The 14679-nt window shown below is 40.8% G+C and overlaps 1 protein-coding gene across 2 annotated transcripts in view; it reads left to right on the top strand.

Annotated features, from left to right (window-relative positions):
- The window catches only part of nr5a2 (nuclear receptor subfamily 5, group A, member 2), a 59382-nt gene that overhangs the window by 31307 nt on the left and 13396 nt on the right, over positions 1–14679 (top strand). For both annotated transcript variants that reach the window (XM_063891143.1, XM_063891144.1), the window contains 2 exons: positions 3270–3389; positions 7326–7473. In XM_063891143.1, the coding sequence (XP_063747213.1) occupies positions 3270–3389; positions 7326–7473 (268 nt within the window). The remainder of the gene's footprint in view (positions 1–3269; positions 3390–7325; positions 7474–14679) is intronic.

The raw sequence follows: 14679 nt of genomic DNA, 5'->3' as shown, positions 1-14679 counted from the left end.
CTGTGTACTCTCGTTAAAGCCCGCCGTACCGTACGAAGCTTAACAATGCTCGTGGCACTAGACCAAAACCCGGCCACAAGAAAGGGGGGAAAATATTCTACTACATTGGCCGGTTTTGACTCAACACACCATGATAATTGCTCTACTCTTAGCAGGGGGCTATGAATAAACATTACTTTTGTCAGCGAGCATCTGAATGCTCCATTTCCAATTAATTTACATTTACCCAGAATTGGAGGGAATATCTGCTCTTAATCACTATGTTTTATTTTCTCAATTTCCCTCAAGTCTTTTCTCATTCTCTCATTCCCTGTCTGGCACTTTCATTCCCCATCTCACCCACACTCTCTTTCTTTTTCTACCTCTCTCTCTCTGGAAAATCCCATTAATCTCAGCCAGTGGTTTTGAACAAAAGCTATGGGCTAAGCGATTGATCCTGGCATTGATCCCACTCGCCTGAACGATCATAAAGGTGTTAAATTGGTTTCTTGGAGGATATGTATTTTTCATTACAGGCTGCTGCAATGAGAATTCCTGCTTGGAATTTCTCTTATTTTTTTTTACCAAACACTGGTTATGATATTAAAATATTAAATAGATCACACCTTAAGAGTTAAATGTGGATTTTTAGGCCAGTTTGAACACATTCTAAAGAGTGTGTTTTATGCATCAACGTAAACCTTAGTGGCTAAAACCTTAAAATTATTTTTGTTCCACCCAAGGACAGGTAGAGACTTGGGATTGTCAAAATGTTTAATGTGATTAATCTAGAAAACTCTTCGCTAATGTTGAAATCAGTGTGAAATCCAATATAAATTAGATTACCTCCTACAACGAAGCAACCCTGGGAATAAAACAATGCATTGTTTTATAAATATAGGAAAACGTTATAGCAGATATCAAGTATATTGTGCATCATTAATCAAATGGAGAATAGGGTGAATCAAAAAAGGAATAACAACAACACTGTACTATGCTGGAAACACTAAATTAGCAGTTATCTTATTTTTCCACGACCATGTGTTGAGATAGGAATAAACCAACTAAATAATCAGCTGTTTTATGGCTCCTAGTGAGTTCAACAAACTGCTCATTTGAACTTTGATGTGTCATATATGAATACATCAAATGGAGAAAGGATACTAGCCAGTGTTTTACTGACTGTATTGCATTATCACTGCACAGAGATTGTATTCAGGACTGCATGAAAACACAAAGCGCTTGTCGACTCCATGTCAAAAAGTGCATACTATCAGAGAGAGCAGGCAGCAGATCTTGTAAGATCAGGCGCCATGAACGTTGCTCACCCGACAGAGTAAAGGAAGAGCTTGTCAGGGAAACAGCTCGTGTCCCGGGCACTTAAAAGGTCACCACACTGAACCCCAACCCCTGGCCCGCCCTCACGCCTGTCTGTCTGTCACCAGTCCCCTATTTCCAGGCGGGTGTCCCCAGCCATCGTCTAGGCTGCCATAACCCGCCGTCATCCCCTCTGAGCTGCCCCTCTTTGATGACCCAGGCCTCTTGTCAGAGCAGAGCTTCTAGGCAGGCAGAGTGAGGACAGCCCTTTGATGAGGACCCTGACACTTGCCAGCACCATTGACATGTAGGGGGGTCCTTTGAAGAGCCTTACATGTACCCATCCTTACACACACACACACACACACACACATACATGCTGTTACACGTGCTTCCAGGGAATATGGAGAAATGAAGAGAAGAGGATTGGAACAAGTCCCTCTTTTGACTGGCTGTCTTGCTCTCTGATGGTTTTAATGATTACATTTGAATTTTATCATCCTGTGCTTGAAATGCCTTCAGTGTAGGGCCAAAAAATATATATGTAAAGGAGGACCACCAAAAAAATCCAAAATTCTGTCAAATATGACAGAAAAATGTTACAGAAGCTTTGTTGTATTTTCTCATATGACTTTCACTGATAAAAGAGGAATGAAAGATGTCAGGCAATTTTGAGAAGGGTGTATTTCGGTGTAAACATGAAAGTATGACAATTTGGGAGCCACTAAACTTTGGTAGTACAGCTAGCAAATGGTGATTGTGGCAAAAGACCACCAAAATATTTGTCCTTCAACATTATGTATCATTTGCCAGGCCAGTGTTAATGAAAGCCATTGTTATGTCTGCATGAACATTAAACAGACACTGTGTAACACAAGCTCCAATCCATAGTCATAACAAACCTAATCAACAAGCAAAGTCTTCAGACTTGGCCAAGCTGCCATGTCATAGTTAAGTTTTTGAAGTTTATGAAAGAGCTACAGCTGTCAACATCAAATTTCCACCTAAGGTCATTGTAGATTTCAACAAACGGAGTGCAGTTCAATTTTCAGACAGCACAAAAAAAAAATCCTTTTAGCCATGCTCATGCTGCACCTGCCTTTGTCGCAAAGTTTAGCATTGATCCACATTCTTCCCTCTACAAGTACTGGTTGACATTGGTGATGAACATCACAAACAGTTCTCACAGACTCAAGTTATTCACATCACCACAAAACCGCAGTGTGCCCAGAAAGACATATTATTCCCAATGATACCATGAACAGGACAATGTTTGTTGATAGAAAAAAGAGAAAGAAAGAGACTCTCATACATTTTCCTCATTCCTTCCTTCTCAATGTGGCTCTTTTTTGTCTGGCTCTGGCTATGCGGAGTAATGATTAACACAGCCAAGCATGGGAAAAGACACACAGTTACAATTGAGGGGGTTGTTTTGGTGTAAAGAACCACCAATTGACCTGCCTCACCTGGCAGGTCCCTGGGAGCCAGCGGCTGGCATTCAGGAGGAGAAAAAAAAAAAGCTACTTAATCATTATCATCCATGGAATCACTCAGAAACTGCTGGCAATAGGCAAACAGATAAACCTGTTCACATTGTTAACTCAGCACGTACTGTAGCAAAGTGCTAAACTGAGTTTTGAAAGGTTCACATGAGAAAACTTTGGACTGTGTAGGGGACTTTTTTCAGCTTTTTGTTAGGGTGAAAAAATAATGCCAGGGAGGAACTGATTGACGTGTGAGCAAGCTAACCTTGCAAACAGCTGCCTCTGATATGTACAAGCCTGAGTTTTTAAATATAGAAATAAATAGTAAAACAATTATTATCAAAATTCATAATTCTATCAGTCAAGACCAATACATGTTCAGAGATCTGTGATGCAGATTGAAATAATAAGCAGTTTGCATTGTAACCATGTACATAATGGACTATAGTCATTTACAATCAATTTGTGCTTTTGTATTTTTTTTACCAGGTGGACGACCAGATGAAGTTGCTGCAGAACTGTTGGAGTGAACTTCTCATCCTCGACCACGTCTTTCGGCAGGTGATGCACGCAAAGGAGGGCTCCATCCTATTGGTCACTGGCCAGCAGGTGAGTTGGTCAAACTCCACCCTGGAAACTTCCAGCCACCTCAACCCTTTTCTTCCAAAATCACACATCACTCGCTGCTTAAGAAAGTCTACAACACCTCAGCATTTCCCTTAAAGCCTTATTGATCACTGAGCCACAGCGGAGTCACCCCTTCATTAAAAATAGATTATGCCTATACATACTATACTAATGTCACTAGAATAATCAATTTTGCATTTTTTTATTGCATTAATTATCAGCCAGTAAATAAATTAAGCACTTGGTTGCGCATGCTGCAGGAAAGTAAGTGGGCGGACAGATAAAGAATGTGGCTAAGTGTGTTATTTTGTCTTACGTGGGGCCTTAAGGAACTTGGTTGGAGCTGAAGCCTGAGGCCTACATGTATATCCTCAAAGCTTCAGAGTCTGTGATTCTGCTTTTAGTTCATACATACTGTCAAATAGTCAACACACAAACCCAGAGCATGCAGGGAAGAGTCCTTCAGCGGGTGATTTTCATAATCCCATGCACACACAAAGACATGAGGCATATCAGGAATATGCCTCTGACCAGTGGCACGGCTGTCAGTGAGATAAGAAGTCATAAATAATTGATCAGCTGGCTCTCCCAAAACATTCCTTTTTAGACAAAATGTTTTAGTACAATAGATGCAGGAATATATATTGAAGAAAAGCAAATGCCCCTGTATACAGGGAAGACCTGATTACTGAAGAAGGTAAGAAGGTGCTGCTACCATGAAGAAAGAGAACATGGAGAAAAAGCTGATTAGAAAGAAGAGACAGGATTTAAGGGTGGCTTTGGTAGGACAGGAGGAGAAAAATAAAGGCGGTAATGGACAAGAAGTGACAAATAGGAAGATAAAGTGAGGAGAGATCTAGGTGGAGATGATGAGAGCAGTTTGAAGAGACCAGAAGAGTAAGGAGGAGAAGGAGGAGGAGGAGGGGCTGATAATCAGGGGAGGTGCAGGACGGCAGTTTCGTTTGCATACTTTGGTTAATGAACAGCTGGTGTTGAAGGGGGGCAATGGGGAATGCCTGGTTGTGTGAATGTGATGTGTGTGTGTGTGTGTGTGTGTGTGTGTGTGTGTGTGTGTGTGTGTGTGTGTGTGTGTGTGTGTGTGTGTGTGTGTGTGTGTGTGTGTGTGTGTGTGTGTGTGTGTGTGTGTGTGAGGCTCTGAAACAGTTCATTATTTCCTATTATTCTCTGTCTGGCCAGGGGTGACAGCGCAGCGATAACACCAGGGATATTTAGAACACCGTAGCAGCATTACCCAAAGCGATTGCTACACACACACACACACACACACACACACACACACACACACACACACACACACACACACACATTCACATTCACACACACACACACACACACACACACACACACACACACACATACACACAAATACACAAACATAACACATCGCATAATTACTGTTTGGCCAACATACTGCGCTGTTCATTGAGCGCATTGACCTGCAATGGGCTAACACAATTATGTGTAAACAATAAATGAATCCCATTTCTCTCTTGGATATTATAAAAACAAAAATGTTAAACATCAAAATCAAAGCTTAGACCTGTCCGTCTGTCATGTCCAGTGAGTTATTTGATTATTATTTGGAAATGTATGCTAAACATTTGATTGTTTTCCTGAGTAGTTTTAAATAAGTTACCTATCCTTTCCTGAAGCTCAGAGGAGGAATGAACTTAGGTAAAGAAAAAGTTTCAAAAGATAAAGTCTGCTCTGGGAACAAATGAAATGCCCCTCAGATTGGCAGATATTTTATAAATGTGACTTTATAACAGGGGATCAGTTAAAATAGAAATTCGGACAGATGTTTCTCCCCTTTTGCTTTAAATTTATTCAGTTTCTGTCTCCTCCTCATGCCCTTCAGTTTCTCACTTGCTAATTCCTGTCTTATTCTTATGTTCTTTCTTTCTCTGAACTGCTGCATGTCGTCATGTCACCAACAGCAGTGAGAAATGGCCATGAGTTTTTAGTTTTAGTTGAAAAAAGTGTGTCTTTATCCTGTCACGGGATCAAAGACACAGCGTAACTTGTACAAACAGAAGCAAACGTGAAATGACAAAGATTGGACTGGACTGTTGAATGATTAAGCAAGGCCTCGCAGCTTGGCAGACAGTTTTCGGTTTGAAAATCCTGATATTTTGATAGAATAACGCTCCTGGTGTAAATGAAATTCAAATGAAGAACAAATGCAAAACAGAAGTCCCTCGGCCAGCTGTAGATTTCTGTGCTTTCAAACAAGGTACCTTTTCAATCCCCATCTTCCGAACACTTCAAAGCCCTCTACCCATCAAACCTGATCTCACCTTCCATATTCATCTTTAATGTTCTGATAAGATTGTTCATTGTATTCATGATGGGTTTAGCTTTGAAGGTTTATTCATATATTTACTCTCTATGTCTCTCCAGGAGGGATAATAAAGTAGTATTGATTGATTGAGTAATATGCAGGTCACCCAGGTTAGTGCTAAGTCTGCTATAGTGACATTATAGCGTTTTTTTTCTCTCTTTTTACTTAAGGCTAGAAGGCAATAACCCAAGGCATCACCATCAACAGTCCAATCCTTCAATGAAGTTATTTCATGCACAGTTGATTTTATGTAAATTGATTGACACCTTGGAAGGGGGGCAGTGTCTGCTTTTCAACGAGTCATAACTCTTTACTGTCTCGAAGGTGGGAATGAGGAAAAGAGAGAGGGACAAAGGAGTTAAGGATAAATCGGGAGAGTGGTTCAGTTGTGAAGTAAACCAGAAGGGAAAGCAAAGCAGGGAATAAGACAGGATAAGAGAGGAAAAACATTATGTATTTACCTTACTTCAGACGAATGAAAAACAGGCTCCAATCATCCTATTTACACGATAAATAAATTCCAAATCCAGGGGTGTTTTTAATTGCAAATGGGGGCTCACAGGGACCCTCTTCCTCCCTGAGATTCAGAAACTGTGCATGCCAAAACCTACCTTCCCCTGGAAACCCTAGCACAGTCAATTATGGTAATGAATTGTCAATAAATATAAAAATTTAATATGGTCCTGCTTACTTTGAGTGGCAGCTAAGGACTTGCCTCCCAGACAAATGTGCTGCAGCTGCAGATATGAAGTGCACATGAAAAGGAGTATGTTTGTGTGTCTGCGTGTGTTTAGACAGATGGGTTTGACCCAAGAGAAGGGTTTTATGTGAAATATATCTACTGTATGTATCTTGTTTTTTTGTCGTATGTCCACATGCATGTTTTTGTTTTTCTGTGCAACACCAAACAGAAAGAGAGAAGTCAAATCTGGCATGTCTTTCAATTGGAGGTGAAGTCCCTAGCTCTTTCCATTCACCCACAGCATGTTGTCATAAAAAAACTGTTAAATTTCAGAAACCTATACTGCCTTGTGCTTTTCAATCATATAACAGTGTCTCTCGCGCTGAAGGACAGACCAAAGCTTTTGACTACATGTTAAGATTGCTGTAGAGGGAACAGGCAAGGTACTGGGAAAATCATTACAAAAAGCTCGTGGTGGTGATGTGTCCAGGGTACAGTTGTCTGGTATAGTTGTCAATCATATTTGCACATTGGGGTTTTCAATGTTTTTTTATTTAATTGGATGAAATAACCCTTGAATTTACAATGATAAGCTAACTTGATATAAACACATTTCTACAGTTGGACGCAATGAAACCGAGTAAAAAGCCCAAATAAGAGAAGGGAAGCTAATATAAAAATAAATCTGCTGTATCTTAATAAAATTAGTTTATCTGTTTAGCTAGCCTAGCTACCCTAACACGCTATAGCCACCTGGACATTCAATTCAACATCCATAAATCAAAGAAAAACTACACAGGGTACCTTCGATGCTTAAGGGTTTTTCCTGCATTCAGAGCATCTCCTTACATCACTCTCTCCCTGCTTTTTCCAGGTGGACTATGCAGTGATTGCTTCACAGGCGGGAGCCACCCTCAACAACCTGTTGAGCCATGCCCAGGAGCTGGTGGCCAAGCTACGCTCTCTCCAGCTAGACCAACGGGAGTTTGTCTGCCTCAAGTTCCTGGTCCTCTTCAGCCTGGGTGAGTCCCTCAAAGCATTAAATGGGAATACTGAATGATGGGTTCATCCTGCACAAGGGTTCCTGCCCCACTCCCTGAAAAAAATCATGGCTCGTATGGTAGGATTTGGGGGTGAGGATCAAAGTAATGCAGGTGAAAGAGAGAGGCAGGAAGGATGGGAGGGAAACGGAAATGGAAGTAAGAGAGGGGGGAGAGGGATGGTATGAAAAAAGGGAAGGAAGTGGGAGGAGAGGAGGTGGTAGGGCAGGAAGTGGACAGGACTGTAAAGAAGAGAACGTTTGGGAGAAATATTGCTGGAGAGCAATTTTCCTCTTCCAACAGAGCAAATTACAAGTCATATGATGTTATAAAAATCTATAAAGCAGCAAACAACTTTCTGCAATGAAGATAATAGTTAAATGGCGTCCTAAAGGAGCTCAAACGCAGCATTGTAGAAGGGATATGGCAGTGTGCAGTTAGAAGGTTTGTGCGCAGGACAGCCTTTGCAGATATTCTTCCACAGAAGAGACCATTGGGATAGTTACAATAAAGCAAGCTAAAAATGTCATAACATGGATTTATATCAAAGATATAGTTTATTACAAAGCTGAATAAGTAACCAATCATGCAAAACTCTACACTTTACAACTACAATATTTTATTTAATGAAATAAAACTCAAGAGGCCAGTTTAGTGGGAAAAAGTAAAAATATCAGTTTAAGTTTTCCTCAGAGATTGAGCTTTGGTGGGTCAAACAGGAAAGGAGGAAGTTGGCTGTTGAACAAGGAGCGGAGAAGAAAAGGATTAGAAGAGAAAGGACAACGATGAAGTTAGAGAGAGTGGGAATTGGTGGGAGGCAGGTACCGTGAAGCATTTGGGATACACAGGTGGGAGGGAGCTGAGGCTGGGAAAAGAGAGGGAGCATAGATTTGGGAGGGGAGGGTAGTGGAGGGATAAGTAGCCGAATGAGTTAAGGGAAGAAGATAGGGGTACATTGATATATATGTGTGTGTGTGTGTGTGTGTGTGTGTTCAGATCCCAAAGCTTCTCTCCACGCTCTAAGCCAAGGTCAGACATTGCCAGGAGACTGTCATCTCTGTCTCCTTCCTAACAAGTCAGCAGCAAATGGCCTCTGAGGAATACACACACACACACACACACACACACACACACACACACACACACACACACACACACACACACACACACACACACACACACACACACACACACACACACACACACACACACACACACACACACACACACACACAGACACATGACCAAACCTATGTTAACATCCTACATTACTGAGGCCAATGATGTCAAGGTAGCTTCGCTCATCCTGGCCCCTGCATGGCACTGAGAGCAGCAGTGGCAAACATATAATGAATATTTTCCCCATCCCCAGCTTCCCCTCTCTCCATCCACCTGTTATCCACAAGGGTCACGCTTCACTTCTTTACTCGCTCTAAACAAAGAAAGAGCAACTAATGAACTGCTCTGCAAAAGCACACACACACACGCATACACACACCGAGGTGATCAGGCAGGATTAATGTTTTTGTTAGGGGTGTTTGTGGTGCAGCGTAGAAAGATGGGGTGGATTGCAGTGGGGGCTTTGGAGTGTGTATGTCTGCGTGCATGCGTGCATTTTTTGCGTGAGTTCTTTGTGGGGCAGGGGTGTTGCTGGGGCTCAGGGTGTAAATAATTTGGCAGAAACATCATCCATAATGAAAGGCTCACCTGAGGGATGTGTATCGCCCCCGGCTGTGCCTGTTCAGGCCTCCCGTGAAAGAAGCCCGATAGACGCCGTAGAGCTGGCTGAGAGGGGATCAGTGTAGGAGGGGGAGGTAGGGGGGGGGATCGAGGGGGGGCTCAAATATGTAAAGCCAGGGGAGTTAGGATTGATCTGATTAATATCTCACACAGCGGAACAGAGATGAGAGGATGAGATACATACATTTACCTACGGGAAAGTGCATTCAGTGTGTGTCAATGAGAAGCATGTGTGTTTCACACAGCTGTGTGTGTATTCACACGTTTGAACTACAACCAGAGTCAATTAATAAAGGATTGTAGTGAAATGAGGGATGAAAGTAGCCCTGCCCTGACTGCTGAACTCAATGATTTGACTCTTCCCCTTTATTAGCTTTATTTAATATCAAACACTGGTTACTGTTCTCTCAGACAGAACGAATACAAATTAGGTGTTTTCATCACAACACAGGTTTAATACAGATAACTACTGTTTGTAATATAATGCCATTGCCTTACTTACAGTGATATGCTGCTGTAATCTTATCACAGACACTGATTGAATATGTCTGAGAAAGTACTTTTATTTGGCATAGGAAGACATTACCCTAACCTTAACCATGACTGCAATACTGCTCTCTGGTCATGGAGGTAATGGTAATTCACTCTGCTTCTTTTTTTCCTATCCTGCTGTTTGTGTCTTGATTTTTCTCAGTATTTATGTCTCTCTCTACAACTCCCTTTCCCTCCATCTCTATTTCTTTCTGTGGATGGATAGATCACCTCCTCCCTGCCAAAGAGCTCTTAGTTAGGCCAGTTGTCAATAAAGACAGGGATATAGATGTCACTCCAGCTGAGAGTAGACACTTGTCCTGATCTCTCTGTTTGTCTTTCTGTCACTCTGCTCTCTCTGTCCCCTGTCACTCTTTGCTTGTCTTAAGTAAAGGCTTTCACCCTCTATCAAGGAGGAGATTATCACTCTCAGAGCATTGATCTGTTAAGTGTTTGTAGGACTGTGAGCAATGATTGTGCGAGTTGGGTGTTGGGCAAGAGACCCACAGAACGGCAGAGAGAGAGAGAGAAAGAGAGAGAGTGAGTGCTGCTTGGGTCAGAGTTCAGTAAAGGATTACTACTACGGTGTAATAAGACTGTTAATGGGACTTTGATTTCCTTTAAAAGGCTCACAAGCCTAATAGAAAGACTGACAGGTTGTAGTATATACGACCAGGTGACATGAAAGCCAAGAGGTGAGAAATGGGTCACAAGTTCAAATGCAGGCTAGGGAAAGTGAAAAAAAGGCTCTCTACTTTCAACTTCAAGGGGAATTAAAGCGGTACAGAACTCTATATTGCATGTTAAAAATCTGAGTGAGCACTAGGCATCTGTCTAGCATTTAAAATAAGAAACTTCTGTGATGTTGTGCTGCTTAAAACCTGCTTACCCACCCCCCCTAAAAAAGTACAACTTTCAATAGAAGGGAAAGAATAACAAGCTTAACTGATCAACTTTCACAAATACTCATACAGATGCATGCCTGATGACACCACACGGACAGTTTCCATACTGGCACAGCAGACGCACTGACAGAGGTCAGAGAGTGTTCGGCTAAGCAACCAGTTAACCCAGCTCTACAGGTCAGACCCCGTCAGGTGTAATTGGGTGAGACAGGCGCTGCCAGTCCTTGTCAGCCGAGAAAAGAACCAGAGTAGCTGCCAGACCAGCACGGGGTGGTAAATGCTCCCAGCGGAGGGAGCAGATTTGTGGACATAGCCCTAAATAATGTTCCCATATTGAAGCCTTTTACTCGGAACAAAGCCAGGGCAAAGCTGCTGAAATGCAGGGAATTTAGCTTGTGTTTGATTTCTCTGTAGAAAAGGCTTATTTAAAGAAGTCACATTGTTAGTTTTATTAACTATGTAAACTTAACTTTCAAGTTTTTCTCATATTTTCTTTTTTGTCTTGAACCCTAAACTCTGGAAACACACTGATATATAATGCCATTCAAGTTTATTTGAACTTAATCATCATCAGTTTAGGCTGCAACTATCATTTTGATCATTTATTAATATTTTAATTGTTTTCTTTAAATATTGATTTAGCATTTGATCCAAAAAATGTAATTTAAAAGTATGTAATGGGGAATCAAATAAAATAGAGGAAACATGTGAAGCTTTAGTATCTGGTATGGACCACAATTTAGTGTATACCTTTAAAGGTAGAAACGATCCACATTTTCCTCTAATACTGTTGGGCCAATTTTCAATGAAGGTTATATACTGGTTACATGTCAAACAATTAAATGTATCTAATAAAACAAAATAATATTTTCACAATGTAAAGCCAATTATTAAAGTGAAATAATCAAAACATGATTAAACAATGTGTACAGTAATGTTGACTATTCCTAAATCTAGGTCAGTGATCAGAAATCCATTGTGATCTCCATTCATAAGAAACTAAGACAGACAGTGATTGAAGATCTGCCTCAGCATCACATTAGCTGTCTGTTCAGTGATTAGTCAGGTCCTGAGGTTGGAGTTGAGAGACACCCACCAATCCATCCCTTTCACCCTTCATCCCTGACCATCCGTCCAACCTCTGCATTATCTCTTCTCTCATTGCTCTGCCCTTTGTCTCTTCTTTTCACATCTGTCTTTGTATGCCTCAATCCATCACCCCTCCCTCCTCAAATCTACCGCCATAGCTCCTCACTTATCTTCACCAACAACCATTCATTTATTTTTTTGCCCTCCCTCAGCTTTTCCTCCACCCCTTTCCTTCCATTAGATGTCAAGTATAAAATGGGGCAGAGATAATCACCAACATCCACAACAATGACATGTATTTGACATGAGTTATCATATGGATATTAATTCCTCCAAACAATATTGAAATAACTGGTATAGCTTATTGAAAATAAGTACAATTGTGTTAAAATAATATGTAGCAACATTATTAATTATTTTCATCAACTTTCTTTGTTGCTTTAACCCACTTTTACATAATCTTTTTATACCACCCGTATGCAAGGATCTCTCATTAGCATGTTTAGAGCGCCACAGTCTCAAGCACCACGAGGTCAGACACCAATGTGCTGACAACAACACAAACACAGCAAACGTGATTAACCTTGATGAAACAACACAAGATTTCTCTCTATCTCTATTATATGTGTCTCTCCACACATTGAGAGAAAAAAATCACATAATTCCCAGACAGGTACGTCCTAATTAAGCAACATCCGAGGCTGCTCAGAATCAATGCCCTGATCCCTGGCCAGTGAGCAAGAGGGCTGGCTAATTCATGCGCACCGCCCACCCTCTCCCCTATGAAGCCTGGCAAATATTAATTTCCCGAAACAAATTGATTAACATCGTAAGGAAGCAACGGTTCAATATTTATACCCATTGAGACCAAGTTAGGGGCCAAATAATGGTGCATATAACCAGACCAACGCTTAACAACTTAATTAAAAGCAGCATAATAGGGACTTTTTCCCTTTCGTTTTGTGCTGCTTGCTTTGCAGGACACAAGCTATTTACTGGGCTGCAAGTCAACATGATTGAGTCATCATCTGTACCTTTGACCTGATCAATACATGTATAAAGATATGCTTAGTGTGTGTGTATGGGTTGTTAGGCTCTGGCCCATGGGAATCCTTGACACAACATGACATTTGACTTGTGTGTTTTGCTCTCAAGAGGGACCCTGAAAAATAAAAATCTGCCAGTAAAGCATGCATTTTCCTTTTCCATTTTTTAATGTGTTGTAGTTTATTAAAAAAAACACAACTAAAATTCTCCTACTATATTAACTGAACTGTATGTACAGGTGCAAACCATAGGTAATTACGTACAATATTTACAATATCATAGTACAAATACAGTGTGTAAATAATGTAGCTTGCAGCTTGTCTCATCTGGAATAAAGTCCCACTTGAAACCAAATGACTTACAGTAGATACATGTGGTTTGCAGCCCATATGCAATTTCACCGGTGAAGTATTACAATTCATTAGTCACTTTCCGTTAGTAAAAGTTCATGAGAAAATACCCAGATACTGTGTGATGAATGTGTGTGAAATGTACGAATTATGCTTCATAGCATGTGTGTCATAGTGTGTGCAGCTTCTGTGCTTGAGCAATGTTTTTCAAATTAAAGACTCAGGGACTGGATTTGTGCAATGAAAATACAGAAGCAATGATTGCAGTGGGGCAAAGACGTTGAATGTATGTATAAGCTTCCTAAAGTGCAATCCATGCACAGAGCGACTGCATATAGTGTTTTTCATCTCTCTGTTTTAAAACTTGGTGAAGTGCTCTACAAACACATACTGATTGAAAAGTATTGGACTCTCATCTTTTAAACACATCTTTTCACCCTCCATCAGTTTTCTTCATGCATCATTTTCACACAGGAAACAAACAACAAATATTTGCTAAAACTTTTCAAACCAAGTTAATCATGTTTGAGTGTCCCGACATTTCTTTCATTTTCTTTTATCTCATCAGGGGTATGTGGGAGTGTGCCCTGAAGCAATGAACCTAATAATTCTGCCTACTTTCTTTCAATTTTAGAAATCTGAAAGAGTGTGCAGTCGGCTCCTGACGCCGTCCGCCACTTTGTAGGGAATTCCATGTAATGAGGCTGGCTAAAAGGCTTTCAGACTTTATCAAGCAATAAAAGCTCCAGGTCTCCAACCTGACACTATTACCTGGCATTACTGCAGGCTGTTGTCATTAAGCAGCATTTGCGTTGAGTTGTGGCGGTGGTGGGGATGTTGAGGATCGCTACCTCTCACCCTTGACCTGACTCCCCTTTACACTTAGCCTTATATCTTGCCTGAGATATGTTACAGTTTCCTCAAGGATTTCAACATTGCCCAGATTATTTTAAAGGTATCTGTCGAAATTACAGCTCAAGCTTGCTTCTTTTCTGCTCTTATTATGTCTTATCACATTTTCACAAGGATTTAAATGGTAATTATGTTGACACTGTTCTTTATCTGGTTTCAAAGAAGGCCATATGTGTGTGTGTGTGTGTGTGTGTGTGTGGGGGGGGGGTTGAAAAGGGATTTGTAAATTGACAGACTCCAGTTTCAAACACTTAAGTGATAAATAAGTGATAAGACAAAAGAGCCACATGTAGTTTTTCAAGGTGGTTCCAGATAAAGACCACGAGTCTGAGTCCTAAGTTTTTACAAAAATAAAACATATAATCAGGATCCTACACTCCTGTAAAACATTGTAGATAAAACAAATAACAGCAGACACAATGTCTCATATACAAATAAGGATATGTTTAACAACTCAGTTTACAATATGAATGCAAACCACCCAATTGTATCACACCAGAGTGAGCTTGAAACAGAGCAGTAATACAGTAGCATCTTCTCTCACCATCTATCAGGAGTGTTACAAAACTTGTAATCTCTTTATGAATTTCAGCATTATCCACACCCTGAAACAG

Source organism: Eleginops maclovinus, chromosome 9, assembly GCF_036324505.1.
Source record: "Eleginops maclovinus isolate JMC-PN-2008 ecotype Puerto Natales chromosome 9, JC_Emac_rtc_rv5, whole genome shotgun sequence".
NCBI classification, from domain to species: domain Eukaryota; kingdom Metazoa; phylum Chordata; class Actinopteri; order Perciformes; family Eleginopidae; genus Eleginops; species Eleginops maclovinus.
Note: the sequence above shows the minus strand (reverse complement) of the source record. Positions and strands in the feature narration are given on the sequence as shown.